Source organism: Hippocampus guttulatus, chromosome 8 (genome assembly GCF_054856545.1).
Source record: "Hippocampus guttulatus isolate MCC_2025c chromosome 8, RoL_Hgut_1.0, whole genome shotgun sequence".
In the NCBI taxonomy this organism is placed as follows: Eukaryota; Metazoa; Chordata; class Actinopteri; order Syngnathiformes; family Syngnathidae; genus Hippocampus; species Hippocampus guttulatus.
This window is the reverse complement of record NC_141268.1, coordinates 9775829-9795390: the sequence shown is the minus strand read 5'-3', so window position 1 is coordinate 9795390 and position 19562 is coordinate 9775829. Positions and strand designations below refer to the sequence as shown.

The following is a 19562-nucleotide window of genomic DNA, read 5'->3' as shown; positions in this document are numbered from 1 at the left end:
TAGACAGATATAGACATAGACACATAGACATAGACACATAGACATAGACACATAGACATAGACACATAGACATAGACACATAGACATAGACACATAGACATAGAGAGAGAGAGAGAGAGACCACCTCTCTCTTATTTTAAAATAACAGTTTATTGGGCCACAACAGAGCAAACATATTGGAGTGACTGCAATGCTAAAATAAAATCTACTTAAAAGGATTTTGAGATTTGTACAACGCTGTTATTAGTCTGAATGTGACCGTACATGTCCATCCTTTCATGGTTTGCCAAGTACCTTGGTTTTAAGTTCAGGGTTTGGTTCACATTCACAAGAGGAAAGGAATAACATGTAAAGCCAAACTTTCTTACCGCTTATCTTTTGTGTAAACTGGAACCAATTCAATAACATCTACGGCAATTAAAAAAAAAAGCTTCAATCTTTTCTGTTCATGTGCAACATCAATAGTTTAACTGCTGGAATTATGCTATAAAAATATTCAGTACAGCATTTGTTATCGTTGTGGCTATCTGAAGACCCCATGGGTCAAATTTTTCAAATGTGCATACGCACAGAATTGTGCATAAGGCAGGTGTACAAACATTCACATGTAAAATCCGGGAACATTACAGCGGCACTGTGCGCAGGACAGTGTTATATACAATGACATCTGTAATTAAAACCCAACTAAGCACTGATGGGCTGCCTGAAAATATAACCGACTGAAGGTGACTAACTGGCTGGGCGGCCACTGGCGAAGGACGAACCAGCGGAATTTACTGAAACGCCCAGTGCTGTTCTGATTAAATACGATTTGAAGTCGCATTCATAATGTGTCAGCCAGAAGCTGAGTGGTACTGTGTTCATTTACAGACTTGGCATGGGGCAAGGGAATGACGTAGTTAGACCTCTTGTCCCTTTCCTAATAATTTTCAGTTTGAGAACTCTAACAATCACCACTATTAGTTTATTTAATTTCCTCATAACTTGCTCGTCATTGTTTTAAGAGTAGTTGTTTTTTTTAACATAACAGTACCAATAATGAATTAATTGGTATTTATATTTATATTCCAATGATTGAAGAAGTGAAATTAAACTTCTGGCAAGCTTGTTTCATGAGTTTTTTACTTGTGCCCAAATGTTCACCACAACTGTACTTACCTGAGCGAGAGCCTTTGCAGCTTCCCTGCGAGCCTTTGTTGCTGCCGAGGCTGTCTCCGCGAGTCAGGATGGAGATACCGGAGAAGCTGCTGGCCTTGGTGACGGGAGGCCGCAGTGTGCGGTTAGAGCTGTCTGAGTCGGTGCTGCTCCAGGGTCGCGGCTCCAAGCATTTCATGTCACTGTCCGTACTGCTCTGACGACTGCTGGATGCCCGGCTGGAGCTATCGCGGTTCCCTCTGAGAGGAAATGCAAAAGGAGGGATGGGATGAAACAAAAGGGGATTTAAAAAAAAAAGAGTAAATACAGAGCCAGGAATGAGGAAGACAGAAAATGAGGTCGAAAGGATTCAAGTCAGAGTTGCAGAAAAACAGGATGAAAGGCTTGTAAGAGCAAGGAGGTCCAGTCGAGTCGGAAACAAGTACATCAATAATGTCACCGTATGAGTTTTAGGTGTGCGGACTCTCAACACAGATGCAAAATACAAATCAGGCAACGAGCCACTTGACAAGAATTTGGATTTGAAAAGACATTCAACCACCACAATCTCTCTGAGCCACGCGTACACACACGCAAACAAACAGAGGAACACATGCAGAGGGAGAATAATACAAAATACGCTCCAGACGAACACTCGACTCCTTGACAGTGACATAGGATGGGACGACACTTGCACAAACAATCCAAGACAGGAGGAAACAACCAAGTAATGAACTGAAAATGATGCAGACAATTAATGGCAAGGTTGTCAAACTGAATTCAGTGGAACCTCCAATTCAAATGCCTTTCAGTTTGTCAAAATATGTTGTCAAAGGAAGTGCTCTTTTACAAGTAGCCTTATGGGCATCTGAGCAGAGATGTTGGTTCAACTAACTCATATTTAGAGTATCTTCAAATGTTTCCACTAACTATTTTATTTTATCTTATTCTGGCTAAGCAGGGTACACACGAGTGATACTGTTTTTTTTTTTTCAGGTCCAATACCAATACCGTTGATGAGTTGTCAAAGAGGCCAATAACCGATATTTGAAGCTATTTTGGGGGGGGGCTGTAAAACTGAAAATATCCATCCATCCATCCATTTTCCGATGTGCTTTATCCTCACAAGGGTCGCGGGGGGTGCTGGAGCCGATCCAAGCAGTAGGCAGGGGACAGACACCCTTAACCGGTTGCCACACAGAGACAAACAACCATCCGCGCTCACACTCACACCGAGGCACAATTTAGAGTGTTCAATCAGCTTGCCATGCATGTTTTTGGAATGTGGGAGGAATCCGGAGGACTCGGGAGAAAACCCACGCAGGCACGGGGAGAACATGCAAACTCCACATAGGAAGGCCGGAGCCGGGATCGAACCCACGACCTGTGAGGTCAGATCACTAACCACTTGTTCACCGGGCCGTCCACAGAAAATATCAACATCAAAATTTTAAGTAATGCAAACTCACAATACTTGGCTTAAATTCCTTTAAGAACCAGGTTTTCAGATCTACGGCATGTTAAAAGTGTGAGATGCCAGCAGAAAACTTAACATCTCAAAATAAGTTGATCAGGGTTTACTGATAGGGGCAGTTTGTTAACCTAGGAACAAATGCTTGCACTTACAATTAATCTCAATGGGAAATTTGCGTTTTCTGTAATGGAATGAACTTTGGTTTGAGTTTGAAGGTTCCCCTGTACCAGAAAACAGCACATGCATTTAAAAAGGGTTGTATTACAGACAACACAGCACATATCCTCAAGTCATTTTATACAAAATGTACAAAGACCCACATATTTCTGAATACAAAATGTAAAAAAACATTTAGACTCACACACACGTATACATAATCTACAAAATAATTGTCTGCTACCACTGGTTCATCACTACGACAGATTATAACACTACGGTGTGGTATACACACGCTGATTGGCCTATTGTGATGTGATGCTGTCACCCTGCAGTCAGTTTTTGAGAAAACCAATGATCACACTGTAAGGGGAACCATCACAGTGCAGCTGAGGTTATGATGTTATCAATGGAGATAAGGATGAGGAATGGGTGCAGGAAAAGGCCGAGCTTACTGACCCGGAGTCCTTTCTGCGATGAGTGATGTACTGTACAACTGCGCAGTGAGCTGCTTAGCGGTGGCTGAAACTATATCCCACCCTCTATAATTAATGGAGAATCTATTTTGAGTCCTTTCTCGTGCTACCTCTTTCTGCACAACCGTTTTTAAGGCACATGTTTACAGATGGAGATGAAATGAGGCATGATCCAGGGGATAAGGTAATCATATTTCTTCTCCACCTTATGACAGTCTTCATTGCCACACACACACACACACACACACGTTCGTTTTGGCGGTGCGTTTCCATATATAGTCAATACAGTTTGCGCGGTTGTGTGGAGGGCCGTGCGAATGAAGCATTTGAATTGAAAATGTTGCTTCTTCACCTGAGCTTGCAAAGTAACTTTGTGGCATTGCATCGCCGGCAGCCAATCAGCATAGAGAATGTACTTAGCTTGTCACACACAGCAATAGCACAAGCCCAAACAGTCACAGACACGAGGTGGTAAAATAATAATGAAGGACAATATCATTGCGGGCTGTGGTACTGGGAGGTAGAAAACAGCTTCCAATACCGACCGGGACTGAGCTAAAAAGGAGCAGACTTGGAGAATGGGGAATGAGGAAGTTGGTATATCTGGTCAGTGTACGGACGAGTTAACGGCTCTTAAACTGCCAATCAAGACAGCATTTAGCAGTCAAAGTAATAACAACTATCAGCCACAAAAACCGTTTTGGTTAGCAACAGGAAACAACAGTATTAATGAGGTTGTATGCTACTACAGGTTTTTACAGTTACCATAAGTTCATTTGAAGGGTGTTAATATAAACACGCTGTGATTATATGAAACAAGGCCTCTATTAGAGTGAAGGCAACTACACAAAAATTATTTTAGACATTTTGGAATCATTGCAATTATTTCAGCTCGATAATCCCGATATGTTGGCCCCATTACATTTTATGATTGTTGGCAACGGATGACATGCTTACAAAAACTACAAGAATACTGTACGTCAACCACAAAACAAACAGGTCGCTGAGGAGGCAATGTGAGTACTTTATACAATGGTGGCAGTGGATGGTAGGTCCAGAGGTAAAGTACATCAGTCAGTCCTCAGTGAAACCACAAAGCAGCCATGCATGGGCCGCAGGGAGCCCCACGGTGCAGTAGAGAGTGGAATAGCCATCAATCAGTGGACTATGCCAAGCAGAGATACCAAAAAAAATAAAAAAACACAAGTCACCACTATCATCACTGATCCACTTTCAAGTATGGGCATGGCAACACAAAAGTACAAGTGCAGCAGCTCCCCAATACCTAAAGATCTGCCTCCTCTTTTGAGAGCTAGAGCAGTAGCCCTCGGTGGAAAGTCTGTTGGGGTTAATATTGGGAGAAAATGCTGGCATTACAAGACTGTAGTTGACAATGGGGAGAAGGGGGGAGGGGTCAGGGTGGGTAGAGGTCATCACAGTGTAGCACTTTAGATCTTCAAAAGGAGAGGGAGGGATGGGGGAAAATGCTTACAAAGCAACATTCAGAACAGTTGAAACCTCAGGACTCTCCTTTCTCTGCATGTTATAGAGTATTCCACAGCCAGAGTGCATTTGGAATAAAGTTGACGGTCCTGGGAGTCAACTTGTATTAATCACTGCCGCTCTTGTACTCTTTTTCAAGCACGGCAGATCCCATATGATGCTCACCAAGTGCTTAAGAGATACAACTTCAAAAAATAATTTGGGCTGGATTTACACTGCAGGTCCAAATGGCAAATAAAGAAAAATAATATATTTTTTGCAAAAACTGTATGACCTGATAAGTACATTTGTAAAACCAGATGTTGGAATGAAATATAAATACATAAATAAACAAAAATATCAGCCCACTAAAGCCCCATTTTGTACCCACTGATTTGATTAAAAAAATTAAAATTAAAAATTAACTGGAGTCAGAGAGCATGACTAACAAGGTGTCAGTAATTCTCGTGCACTCACGGGGCACACCACTGCGGCCTCAAAGTGTTATGCTGTTACCCATTACATTGTCCTTGAGGGGAAAACGTTTAAAAGAAGGAATTGGACAGATCCCAAGACCCAACATGGAAGCTGTCTTTCAGAGGTAGAGTGACCAGAGGCAGCCGAAACAATTTGGAACCTACAGTATAAGGATTTGGCAACATTTCTGCTTGAGAATTTAAGTTCATCCCCTTTTACATCAAATTAAAAAAAAATTACAACTTAAATTTGACAACATTTGCTTTTAAATAACACTCCATTCCAAATAAGTCATGCTAGCAAATTAGCAAGCTAGGCTAACTTGTGCTTTCGGGTGCACGTCACTGAGAGTCATGGATTTTACCTAAACAAATGAATCAACAACTATTTTGATGATCGATGAATCATTTAGAGACAGTTGAACCTAAAATTGTCCAAGACCTCTCAATTTCAGCTTCTCACTGGTAAATACTGTCAGATTTCTGTACTCCTCCTATTTCCATCCATTTTCCGAACCGCTTGATCCTCACTAGGGTCGCGCGGGGTGCTGGAGCCTATCCCAGCTGTCTTCGGGCAGTAGGCGGGGGACACCCTGAATCGGTTGCCAGCCAATCGCAGGGCACACAGAGACGAACAACCATCCACGCTCACATTCACACCTAGGGACAATTTAGAGCGTCCAATCAGCCTGCCATGCATGTTTTTTTGGAATGTGGGAGGAAACCGGAGTACCCGGAGAAAACCCACGCAGGCCCGGGGAGAACATGCAAACTCCACACAGGGAGGCCGGAGCTGGAATTGAACCCGGTACCTCTGCACTGTGAAGTCGACGTGCTAACCACTGGACTACCGGGGCGCCCTACTCCTCCTATTTTTGATGTTTAATCAAAATGAGACATTTACAAACATCTGCTTCTACTTTGGAAAACAATGATCAACATTTTTGCCTATTTACTGACATTTTACGGACTAAACCCGGAACTAAATAATAATCAATTAATGTTTATGCATTTTGTGCCTTGTCAATTTGATATAACGTCCTGTTTTGGAATAGAGGAATTGAAATTGTGTGTGTGTATACTAATTGGAATGCCACTGTGAAATAAAGTATGCTTTAACGCGTTTACGTGGCACTCACATGGGGAGCTGATCAGGTTTTTACTCACAATTGAAAGAGGCCTTATTCAATGAGCTGTTTTATTCTCATTATGCTGACATTAGACCTATCCCAATTGGGCTGTTTCAGACCAAAGAAAAAAAACATTATGGTGTCACTTGAACCTCAGAATTGTTGATGACAACTAGACACATTAACAAATCTGAGAAGTCAAACTTTTTTTACACTTGTGAGATGTAGTGATTTAACCTGACAACCACAAAAAAAGAAAGACCAAATGACGACATCCTTTACCTGTTGTCGTTGATGTATCCATTCTGAGAGGCCTGCAAAAAAAAGGACACCTGCACATTATGAAAGGCTTCATTCACACTCAATCAGTGCAACGGCTTCAAAATTCATTCAAGGCACAATAGTTCATATACTATATATACATGTAAATGTTTTTTTTGATACATTGACAGAACTGAGTCATGCTTTCCAACACAATAAGGTTCAGCCAGTTGCCCTTAATAAAGTTTGGTCCGCTTAGCTATTATTTGGCTGGATAATCCAGGTTCAACTTTTGACAAGCTCATTCAGGAGAGTGGCCCGAGTTAGCGCATCTAACATTTGCATTTGTGCATTTGTAAAGATCTCACATGTACAGGAGCAGGAGGCTGTTTTCAATCTGTGTTTGGTTTCCTAATAGCAAGATCCAAAACTTACTTCTCGGGCAAAGATCCGGTCTCGTACCCGCTGATATTCTTCCTCTCGCTCCTCGATGGATTTGCTACGCCGACCGTCCTGCAGTGGTACACGGATCTAATATTGGCAAGGGGGAAAGATTTGATTAGAATATGGAAGGGGAAATGTTGGGTGACAAAATGAGAAAGCAGTCCACTACAAAGTACATTTAAGACACAAATGTTTTATCATACCTGATTATCATCCTTGTCCATGCTGGCGTCATCTCTCTTGAGAATGAATTTCTTCTGGAAGTCCATGTTGCGCTCATCCTTGATGTGTTCCGAGAACCTTTGCTCGGGACTACCAAACCATAAAACAAGTTTAGTTATTTGGTGCGATGAGGAAAAAAAGCCAAACGGTCTTGGCCTGAACGAACGCTCACATGCGCGTGTTGCCCGTCTTGTTGATGATGACCGCCTTGCCCGTCTGATCCACGTTGTGATCCATACCAAAGTAGGCGGCCACACGGTGCAGCAGCATGCGGTGATATGACGTCATCTGAGGAAACTTCTTGTATTGGTTACTAAGAGGAACCAAACACACACAGTTAAGTGTAGGTAGATTGACAATATTCTCATCACAATGTCATCTTGTGACGATGAAAAATCGATCTCTTAAGTTTGACTAATAAAGTGCTGATAACATTTTCTGAGATCCTGCCAGATAAAAGCTGGCCCGCATGAAATCATAAACCGATAAACTGTGTCATAGAGCTTAACACCTGGACAAGTCAATAAATACAAAGAAAGGGATACAAGGGTCACTCAAAACAAAGTAACTTACTTGTCGTCATTAATGAACTCCAGGATATCTTGTTCTAGTTTCAGCAGCATCATTCGATCCCTGGCAGCCCAAAAAGTGGGAAGAGAGAGAAATATCAGTGCCTGGACTTGTTGACTGGCTTACTTTTACATTTAAGACGCATCTATTGTTCTTGGCTAACAAATGTTGTTCATTTCCATTTCAAAGAGTCACACTTGTATGGGAATAAAAGTCCATCTCTGGGGGGGACAAAAACATTGCTGACTTCTCAAAGTCTAGTATTTTGTTCATTTTATCCAGCAGCGAATCAGAGTGAAATAAGCACTTGACTGCAAACCATTCGTGTGCTACGAACTGATCATGTAGTCACTATTTTAATTTGAGAATCTAGACAACAGATTGTTATGTTTAACTTGTGCAACCTATGAAAGAGTCGAATAAGAGCAAGTGATAAAGGAACAACCTCCTACCTGGGATTGTTTTTCAGTGTGTTGACCAGAAACTCATGCACGTCGATACCCGTGGAATCAGTGTATTCCTGACTGGAGTCTGACCAGAGAAAGACAAAAAGATAGCCTTAATGTAGATGATAGAAGAGTAATACATTCAAGTGCAAAGTCAAGAAAGCTACTAGGTATAACAACCAGAGCAGCTTCTGACACAGTATTAACAATTCCTAGTTGCTGAGACAAGGACGAACAGCCGGAAAAGTAAAGCGCACTGTTCTGCGCCATTATACAAACACACACGCGGGCGGGCGGGCGGGTATGCGCACTCTCTCACTCACTCAACTTCAGGAGATCGTTTTTACTATTTTCCGCGACATTAAACAGTCAGGACAGCCATTTGATCTCCGCCGCACTCAGTCTAATGACGCCTAAAGGCCAGTGCCCCAAGTGGAAGGGAGGGAAGATAATGACAGAGAAAGAGCAAAAAATACAACTGGGCATCATATAATAACCAAGAGTCTTTCTGTGTGTGTGCACGTCTTCATTTTGTAACGTAACATGAATTATCAGAGATTGACCAGAGATGTTAGACATAAAAAGCACTCCAGTGCAATTTTCTCATACCGATAACTGGGCTGGAATCTCACGTTTTTACCCATTCCAATCAAAGTCACAAAATTATCAGATGTCTCGAAAAGATTATCGAATGACACTATTGTGTGGGGTGTTTCAAGACTAGGGATGTACTGATAACAGTATCGCTATCGATGTTGTTTATTGGCCTTGTACTCGCAATTGAAAAACACTCCAATACTATGGCAACCCATACCAGTTTAGTGGCCTGACATCTACCTTTTGAGCAGGTTGGGTATGAACCATGACAGCCATTGTGGAGATCGACCTTAACGGTAACACGGATGACAACACAGGTCCTCCCCTAGTTGAGGAACACGGAGTGAAGCTCTAGAAAATCTATGCATGCCGGACAGCCCGGCTCCACAACTGAACTGGAGAATGAAATCCACTTGGGTGGCGATGGAGGCAGCTGTCCCACAAATTGTGCCGGTGGGCCATCCGGCAAGCATCGAGTTTCTCAAGCTCAGCTCTGCACTGTTACAGTTGAGCCAGGCCAGCTGCGTGCCTGTGACAAGGCCATGTCGGAGCAGGCCAGCTGGGCAATGCACTGTAGCATAGCACTTAAAAAAAAACATAAGTAAGCAATGGTGTGAACAAGTATAATTTAAGATGTCGTGGTCACGATTTTATTTTATAACTGAATTGCCTCATATAACAGGCAACATTTCGATAAAATGGGTTAGACTGTTAGGATATCATGAAGCTGGATCACTAATTCAAGGTGGTACTTGAAAATAGGGGTCACCAACCTAGTGCCTGCGTGCACAAGGTAGCACCCAAGAATCAGTGGGACGTGGGCTAGTTCCAAAATTAGCTCGCTGGTGAAGGAGCATTGTGATTTTCACGGAATGTTGTATAACTGACCATTTGTAAATGTAAACATTGGAAGAGATTTATTGAAATAAAGGTTGCATAACTGTTGTGAGAAATCATTAACATGATCAGTGTCTTTGCATAAATTAATGGCATACACTTTTAATAACTAGGTCAGACACGAATGCATCTTTTCCAGAATTGATTATCCTATAGATTATTCCATTGATTACTGGAGTAATTGCGCCCCCCCCCCCCCCCGCCCATTTCGACCAATTTTTATGGTCGACCTAGCTGAGTTAGATATTTTTCCGAGCTCTAAAAATAAACAGATAATAACAATTTTATGATTATACGTAAATTGAGGAAATTCATTATTTAAGAAGGGTGTATCAACAGGTAGCCCTTCGCACTATCAACGAGTACTCAAATTAAAGTAAATATAAGTACTCGCCCTCTGTCTGAAAAAAGGCCAGGTATTGGTGCATTTCCAGTTTCGACCAATTTTTGCACAATCTGCTTGGAAGAGAAGGGATGACAATCATAACAGATAAACCTGTTCAACATTCATAGACACAAATTCTTATGTGTGTGTATGTGCGAGACGTCCTGTGTTGGTAATCGAGTATGTCACCACGATAAGAAGGGTTTTTTTCTTCGTCATGTGTGGGGTGCCACATTTTTTAAAAACTGGTTAAAATGTGTCGCGATGTGCGTGCCCATGTTTGTCACACCAGCTTGGTTTATAAAGACAGTAACAAAACTTTTATTGTTCCAAGTTCAGGCTCCACCATAAACTTACCACGTGACAACATCTTCCGCGGAGCCTTGTCCTTTTTCTCCTTCTCTTCATTTTCATACTCTTCCTTGGAGGACTTCTCCTCTTCCTTGTCTGATGGACAACTGATGTGGAGCTGGATAATATCCTAAAAAGAAAACAGTGCATCAACTCTAAAAGGTTGCACACTAAAAATTGACACCGAAACTGGCTGTTGGTGTGCAGTGTTTGAAGGTAAATAGCAGTATGGTACCGATTCTGGGGGGCCATCATTGGAGAAGAGACCAGAAGACTCCTCACATACAGCCAGACTCCTCACCAGCTTCAGCTTAGCATTAGACTGAAACAGTAAAAACATTCTTTACCTGTTCTTTAATATGCATTTGCTGTGCAACCATCTCAATGGAGACAAGATAACGTTAGGACTATAGATGGCTGATGTGCGTAACAGAAAAAAAGACAGTTCTGCAAGGAAAGAGGACAGCCTTAAGTGTCACATGGGGAACGCACAGAGGCTAAATGTGGCAGAGCTCATTAGGACACGCTTTCCTTAGGCAGATTATGGACACTCAAACAAAATGAGGGTGATCCAATTGTTAAGACAGTAAAAGCTATACTTCAGTCTTCCACTCAGGCACCATTTGAGCTAATCAATCTCCTTCACAAGAAGCATTGTGTACATCTACATATTTCTATAGCATGGCCACAAAAATAAATAAAGGTAGAGGTCAGAAGAGTCGCATGTTCAGAAGCAAAAATAGCAAGTTGGTCATCATGCATAACTAACAGGAGTATCCAATAGTGTACGTAAAAGCTCAGCATGTAATAAATTTACCTTGGCCCTTTTCCTGCCATGACTGTGGTTAGGAGCCCGTTTCTGCAAGACAATTTCAAGGAAAGGTTACAATAATTTAATGTCTAATGGTAAAAAAAAAAATCATGTAATATAAAGTAGTTGGTTTCAATAAATTGCTCGTGTGTGCACCGTGGGCACAATTAGTCAAGCCAGCAGCAGCAATAATGGTTCATGAACCCATGATGGAACAAGCAGCCAATCTGGTGAGGCCAACTTCAAAATCAAATCTTTCCAACTACAGTAACACACAGACATTAGTTCCTTGATCTACTTTTATTTTGAAGTTGTTCTGGCAGGGTGTCGCGGCGAAACGGCTGACTCGACTTGTTTTTGGAGTTGCGGCGTCAACTACACGCCATCCTGAAATCAAGTGCAATCGGTAACTAAGGACACTAAAATATATGTATCTTATTACATTGACATTGTATTATATGGCGCCTGTTGCCAGCATTAGTGGCTAGCAGCTCGCTGCTCAGCAAACAAGATAGCAAGAGCCCTCGGATTACTTTTAACTACTTTTAATAGACAAAAATGACAAGACGCGTTGATGCTGACAGCCTGACACAGTTGCCACACCTAATGATCACTTTTTAACAAACCATGTTGATTCAAATGTGTGGTTTAGGCCTGCAAAATCACGAGTGTGGATCAATTCGTCTCACAGATCGAGATCTTTGGGGAGAGATTTGTCAAAATTGTCACTTATGAGTGCTGCTAAGCACAGTTGAAATTTAGAGGGAGCAGTAAAAAGTTAATAATTTGTCTACAGTAAATTTGAAATGTCATTATTTTTCATGTTAAATTAACACCTTTAAAAACACATTTTGCCACTTGCTGTCGACTGAAAAATGACATTGCATGTCCTCAGGGCTTAGGTCATAACCAGTCACTGCTCAGCTTGCGAACAACATAGTTGTTACTTGACCCCTGAGCACATGATCGTCATCAATTCATTACAGATAAAATAATTTTTTTACGGCTGAAAAGTGGTAGGTAAAAAGGAAAAGCAGTTCGTTCAACATTTTGGAGAACGTGGTTTGATAAAGGCTTTGAAAGACCTTATTTACTGGTGCAGGAAAAGAGCCTATTTTTAACCCTGATTTTAAAGCATTTACACTGTATTGGTATGTTTTTAAATCTTCATTCATATTATTCACTCAGATAACACTGGTCAATAAACATTTTGGCGCTAAGAAAGTTTCAACAGTTTTAGCGTATCTTGATGTCGCTGAATCTGAAAATGACAGTTTTTCTCTGAATTGGCTGGAAAAGTTTTTGTGAGATAGTCAATGTTTTTGTTCAACAAAAGTGCTAAAAATACGCAAATTTTGACATTGGTATTGTCTTTATGCTACAAATTTGAGGCTGTATCCGTCTTTTCAAGCATGTCCATACAATACTCTTTCATTTTTGATGCAATATATTCAAAGACGCCAATCGTAACAGAGAACCTTCTATATGTATATCAAGTTTCCTGTGAACATCAAGCAAAAGATTGATAATGTTCGTAGGAACAAGCATGTTTCACTTTTATTAGAGCATCAACAAAGGGCTTTTTTGATTTCCCCAAATGAATTTTCAATCAATTAATTGACGAAATTATCAATCTCAAAAACTAGAGCCAATTCCAAGAAATGGATGTCATTTTCAGACTCATCAGCTCAGAATTACACAGAAATCAAATTCAAACCTTTGGCACTGGAAAAAATAAAATTGTTGGCCACTATAAAAAAAAAATAAAGAATGCCAGCACATCAGGGAAACGTAATTATAGACAATTGTGGAGGGAAAAAAACATTTTTACGGGTGATTTTGGGAAGGTGTATTATTCACTGGGAGCATTTTATACACGGCATTTTACAGTATAGTAATTGTTACAGTAGCAATACAGAATTAGCAATTACTGTATCAATTATATGATTTGTGCCGTTCACATATGGAGGAAAAAAAAACATGTATTGGAGATGACCTGCAGGACAAATAATGAATGAATTTTATCTCCCCAAAAATTGGAAAGTTTCAATTGTGTTCAAGCCTACTGAGAAGATTTATGCGTACACACGGATCACTCCACCCAACCTGAACATCATGTGGTGAGCTATCTTCAGGCTCCGGACCCTCTCCTGTGCCTTCCTTGGGGCCCTGGGGCTGAGGAGAGGTCTTTCCTCGACCACAGGGCTCGATGAGTGGCCCACTCTCTCCCTCCTTCTGGATGTCTGGGGTCAGGCTGACTGACATCTTCCCCTGGGAGAGGGAGAGGGTGGGAGATGGGGAGGGGGTTGGGTGCAGGACCCAGGAGCTTCTCAATGGAGAAACGAAACAAGACAAAAACATAAAAATGCCAGGAATTGTGTTTGTATGTGGTAATGTATTCATATCTACCTTTGGGTGGGATCAGATCGTCTTTCCACGTTTTACAGTGAGTGCGGCTGGGAAATCCTGGAGAGGAAGATGCGGTGAAGAAGCCACTAAGGTCGTGTACTAGGATGGACTGCAGCAGGAGGGGAAGTGCAGGCCATAGTAAGCCTTAGCCTTCCGGGGTTGGGCTGGAGAGGAAAAAGTTTCGTTCATTTGTGATGCTCAACTGCTTGTTAATAGGCCTTTGATTGGCTGGCACTTTTATGAGACTAAGATGCCAGACACAAATAGAGGAGCAACTGGTCATGTTGAGTGTCTGTACAATTTGTGTCACAAGTAAGAGTTGTAAACCACACATTGTAGTAGTGTTCGGACAAGATAACAGTAAACCTAGCTTCTTGTATTTCTTCTGCTGTGACTGTCTCTTCTTTGTTGTACTTTCTAGCAATGTCAATGTCCTGAGGCACTGTACTGCCTCTCACAGGTCAGTCTTGTTACTACGACAGGCATGTGGTTTGTGAGAAGAAACTCGCAATTGTCAGCGATATCATACCAAGTTGAGACCACTCATTGACACATTGACTTTAAAACTCCGTAAAGACGATTATATCTTCAAGTTGATTCATGGCATGTTTTAGCATTAATACAGATGCCTTGCTGAAATCAACAGGTGGCAAGTTTGTGCAGCACACTAGCAGTGTTACTTCAAACGTGTGGAAATATTTTATGAAAAATGAGACCAGCAGCATGCTCATTTGTAAAGTATGCCATTTACACCCGTAAAAATAATAAATGCACCCGGTCTAAAAAGGCAATCGTTAATGCTAGCTGATGAATGGCAAGCGGTTGCCCATCAATAACGTTTTCATGGTGAGAATGAACATTTCATATCTTTGCCCGCAAAGAGGAGAAAAAAAAAACATCCAACGTGGGTTTCTTTGAACCGTCAGTCAGGCTTTCATCCTGCAGACACTCGCAAGTCTTTTTTTTCTTCCACTGGCACCATCAAATCACAATACAATACAATACATGCTGATTTATATAGCGCTTTCACAATCACAGACACGTTCATGGACTCAGAGATACAGTTGAAATTGATGAAACTCTTTCAACAATCCACACAACAAAACTATAAGTTTGCAACATGACTGCAGAAAATCCCCTAGTCCTGCAATTTGGTTTCCTGTGTCCACTTATTATATACCGTATAGTCGCAGGAAGATTGTCATAATTTCCTACTGACTGCAAGAAACTAAAGGTATCAAAATATGAAAGGATGAGCGAGTGTCTGAATGCGAAGAGCTGAGTGAGTCGAGGGGGTGAGCTTGCACAATGGAGAATGATGTGGAGTGTGAGCGACTGAGCTTGTGCTCCAAGGTGCAAACAGCTTGACAAGAGGGGAAAAAATGTAATGACTTCAGCATAGAAAATAAAATACAAAATACCAAAAAATGTGAAGTCGTTCAACTCATATCACACACTCTAACTGCACACACTTGCCAATCTACTTCCTTGACTACATGACATGAAATTACACTTTAGATACTCCAATTTTGGTAATATACGCGCTTTGAAAGGCCATGTAAACATACAAAATAAGCTCAGATTCGAGTTTTTAAATACCCTTCCAAGACCACTGGATTGACCATTTTCTATCTACCCTTCAGTCAATCCACAAGCAACGTCGGTCTTTTGAGTACAAGTACCGCTTATTACAATGCCGCTTATTCGCCATAGCGAGAAGTGAACTGGCGGCCATCTTACGTTGCCACTTACTATGCGAGCCTGCCTTGTTTTCTCTGCGTCTGTTTCACATTATTTTTCTGTCTCTATGGCGAAAGTGACACAGAGTGTATATCGACACACACTTATATGTGGATATAAAAGTTGATGCGTCTGGCACGTAACTCAATGAAAATAACACAAGCAGAGGTAAACAAACACGGCGAAACTCAGACACAGGACGGAACCGCTCTTTTGGTGCGAGGAAACCGACTGCTTTATTACTGTGGTGAGTGACATGAACATAATGTTTTATTGACGGGAGAATGCAAGTAGTGGAAATTCACGGCATGATGTTATCCATTATGTCACAAATTAGATTGGAATATTCCGATTGATCACAATTAACTCATTCAGTACCAGCCAATTCTGGACCAAGTCTGAAAAGACGTTTAAAAACGTCTTTGGGAGTGAATGAGTTAACATATATTAGGGTAATTCTATCCGCTCATAGATGTAAACTGGTTTATTCCTAATGTTTAAAAAAATATATATATTTTGACCTTAACCCAAACAGTGACTGCATATAAACGTAGTCCTTGTCAGTTGTAATACACAATTTAAACATCGGGATAAGTGTACACGGTTTTATAATATAATCCAATCAACAATATAGTTACACAATCAGGTGAACTGAAGGGGGAGCAGTTCGCCGTCCAGTTGAGGAGGAGGAGCACACCAACGGGCCAGCCACCACCTCAGCTCTCCTCTGGGGCCTCTCTTGTGTCTCCCTGCGACTCAGTGCAGCAACATGGTCGCTCTTCCACTCGGGAGCCCTGAATAGTCAAAGCGAAAAAGAGTAAGACACGCATGACGTCATGTTTCTCAAACATACACACACAGGCAAACCGAGTGACTCATCTCTGCTGCTTACTGCTGCTGGATGTAGCGGAGAGGAGAGAGGAAGAAGCAGAATTGCACTCCATCAGGTTTGTACTCACTCCCTTCATGTCCTGAATAAATCCCTCTTTAAAACAACTTTTTAAGACATCCGAAGAATCTCTTCTATCCAAAAATATGCTTGTACACGACCTTGAAGCAGCCAAACGGAGAGATTTGGCAGTGGAGTCACGCAAATCAGACGATGCATCTTACACCTGGGGGTTGTCTCGCATGCACGCACAAACGCAGATTACTTGCGTGTGCTGCAGGATCGTCAGAGATAAGCGAACAATCGAGGCAGGGTTTCCCACAGCAGGGAGAACCCGGGCGATTCTACAGCAACTGCGTCACAGCAGCGGCATTGACCGTGACGCCCACAGCTAGACTTATACAAGACTCCCACGGTTTTTGCCTTACAGAGACAATCCTCTTCTCCCGTTGCGGTACGTCCTCTTGTGGTTATGTTTAGATTCATTGAATTGGTATCTTAAGCAGTTAAGTTACAGTCTGTTCGACATAGTGTTTCTGATATAACAGGGATAGAGTAGGTTGTATCTGTGCGTCACTAAGGGCAAAAAAATATATATATATTTTTTTAAAAAGGTAGAATTTGACGGCTCCTTAGGACCGCACTGCAAAAATAGTGCGCTTATGAATAAACTGGCTTCAACTCGTCACTCCTCCTCCACCCCAATCTTCTTTCATGTTTCCTCCTCACCCCTGCTTCCCGCAACACACTCAGCGCTACTGGCACACTCGGTTGCCAGGGAGACGGCAACGTCATTCTCAACTGCTGCCATTTGTGTTGAGCAAGTACCAGTGAGGGGGGTCAGGTGGGGAATGATGGCAAAAATAAATACACAGCTTGTAGCACACGCTGAGAGGAACATCGATAGCAGTTGAAAGCAATAAGAGGAGCAGTCAGGTATGCATTCGCTTGCGTTCAGATTTCTGCAAGGTTGTTGGGCCTCAACCACACTAAATTGACGGGTGGTTGATTAGGGTTGCAAAAATCAACATGCTCAAGTGTTAAAGAACGTTGTTTGCACAATAGTCACAACATATCTGTGACATGCTTCCCACGAAATGAAATGAAATCAGCCATTTCACGTGTTTCCATCTCATGGGGAAAAATAAATCGGCTGCTCACCCCACTCCCTCTACTGGGGATTAATGCCAAGTATGACTTTTGTTACCACAACATCCAGGGCAAATCACCTGCTATGTGCTGGTTATCTGGTGCGAATGTTAACTGTTTACCTTTCAGCTTTGACATGATAATACTTCTGTCTGTGGCCTTAAAGTGGCAGATATTGGCCTGGCCTGGCCTGGCCAACAAAGTCATGGTGGGAGAATTCAGTGTCGGGGCTTAGTAATGTAAATCAGCCCCACTGTTTCGTCACAATTCAGATAAACATTCATCATTCATCATTTTCAGAGGGAGGCAGCTTCCAAATGATTTATGTTATTTCCAACTTCATGAGAGAGCAGGCACTGCACTGAGACAACTATTTGTACAGAAGCAATTCAAAGTAAAACTTCCATAATGTTCCTTTTTAAGGCTGCGAGTGCCTAAATGACACTTCATCACATCTTGAAGGAGTTTTGTAAACGTTCTGAAGATGCAATACAATAGATTGTAGTCATGTATTCCAAATCATCCCTCCCGGAGTGTATTGTTACACTATCTCTGTCCTGTGTTGCATATGTGTTAGCCACATCAATGACCAATTCAATTTAAGCACTTTGCGGTAGGGGTCGTCAAGGCCAAGGATGGACAGTAGAGCCTGTGTCAAAGAGCAGGCAGGCGACAAAAGCTGCAACACTGCTATCTGCCTGTGTCACCACTTCAATTGTGCCTGCTGTTATCATTTGACTTGACATACCACACAGCTCAGGCTTCTTACGACGACTATACTCACAAGAGGTTATCTGCATAATTAAACTGAAATAAATCCCAAGCACGAACACAGATGGCAATCAACACTTTAAATGACCAATATAATGGTTCAGGAAATGTCACATCTACAACTGGCTGGTTGCAGTACTATAATAAATTCAACTTGTTTCTGATTGTGCAAGGATTTAGGTGCCTAATTTTTAACATGCAATGGCAGCATAAGCAAAGGACTGACTCGCAAAGGTTTCCCAAACAGACTACACTGGCTGATCTCCCATGTGCGTATTCAGAATTTCAGACCTGCCTGAACATTTTAAAATGACCAGCTACCCTCCCCTCCTTGACCCATCACCTTATCACAGTGGAGGGGTTTATGTGTCCCAATGATCCTTAGCAGCTGAGTTGTCTGGGGCTTTATGCTCTTGGCAGTCACCCATGGCAAACAGGTTCTAGGTGAGGGCCCAGACAATGCACGGCTCAAAAAAACCCCTGTGACAAATACTATACATGGACAACGTTTACCCTAGCCCGGACAGGGGCCGGCACACCCACGTCCCAGAAGTGGCAGGGGACATTGACTCAGAGTTCACCATGTTCGATGGCACATCATTGAGGCGGCCGACCAAAGCTGTAGCCGTAAGGTGGTTGGTGCAATCACCAAACCCAATTTTTTTGTTTGTTTGTTTGTTTTTTAAGAAGGGGCACCGTAGAGCATGTTGCTGCAGGGGCATCACGCTCCTCAGTCTCCCTGGTAAGGTCTATTCAAGAGTGCTGGAAAGGAGGGTCCATTAGAAAATTAACTCTCAGATTCAGGAAAAGCAGTGTGGTTTTTCTCCTTGCCGTGGAACAGTGGACCAGCTCAAGAGCTTCAGTAAAGTCCTTACGGGTGAATGGGAGTTCGCCCAACAGAGCCATATTCTTATTTTACTTTGTTTCAAATTTATTTTCTGGTTCTTCTATATTAAAGTTGAGTTTTCAAGAATTATGGGATTTTTTTGAGCGGTACAGTACCAACACACAAGTCCACATATGGCAATAAATACGATACGCAAGGTCCGAGGTAAGAACGGCAAGACTTGTGAAAATAAAAATAGCACAAGATAAAATAATATTTAAAAAAGACATTAAGGGAGAAGCTTCTTCACGGTTTTGAATATGTGCAGCTAAGCAATGCAGCAAAGGTGTGGCTGCAGCAGAATGGAAATGCAAGAGGCTTGAAGTTGACACGATATTTACAAGGTCATTTGGTATTTGACAAAAAGAAAGAAGTGTTCAAGAATAGTCTTCAACATGCAGGCATT

At 41.9% G+C, this 19562-nt stretch overlaps 1 protein-coding gene across 12 annotated transcripts in view; it reads right to left on the bottom strand.

Annotated features, from left to right (window-relative positions):
• The window catches only part of r3hdm2 (R3H domain containing 2), a 55749-nt gene that overhangs the window by 10708 nt on the left and 25479 nt on the right, over positions 1 to 19562 (bottom strand). For 6 of the 12 annotated variants that reach the window (XM_086118430.1, XM_086118427.1, XM_086118438.1 and 3 more), the window contains 14 exons: positions 16100 to 16255; positions 13722 to 13885; positions 13419 to 13638; positions 11319 to 11360; positions 10737 to 10823; positions 10508 to 10631; positions 8278 to 8356; positions 7829 to 7888; positions 7428 to 7568; positions 7237 to 7345; positions 7025 to 7120; positions 6611 to 6660; positions 4526 to 4579; positions 1159 to 1394 (listed from right to left, as the gene is read on the bottom strand). In XM_086118430.1, the coding sequence (XP_085974556.1) occupies positions 1159 to 1394; positions 4526 to 4579; positions 6611 to 6660; positions 7025 to 7120; positions 7237 to 7345; positions 7428 to 7568; positions 7829 to 7888; positions 8278 to 8356; positions 10508 to 10631; positions 10737 to 10823; positions 11319 to 11360; positions 13419 to 13577 (1237 nt within the window). In that variant the 5' untranslated portion in view covers positions 13578 to 13638; positions 13722 to 13885; positions 16100 to 16255. Of the gene's footprint in view, positions 1 to 1158; positions 1395 to 4525; positions 4580 to 6610; positions 6661 to 7024; positions 7121 to 7236; positions 7346 to 7427; positions 7569 to 7828; positions 7889 to 8277; positions 8357 to 10507; positions 10632 to 10736; positions 10824 to 11318; positions 11361 to 13418; positions 13642 to 13721; positions 13886 to 16099; positions 16256 to 19562 lie in introns of all 12 variants that reach the window. The other 6 variants (XM_086118437.1, XM_086118439.1, XM_086118429.1 and 3 more) reach the window with 5 other exon arrangements.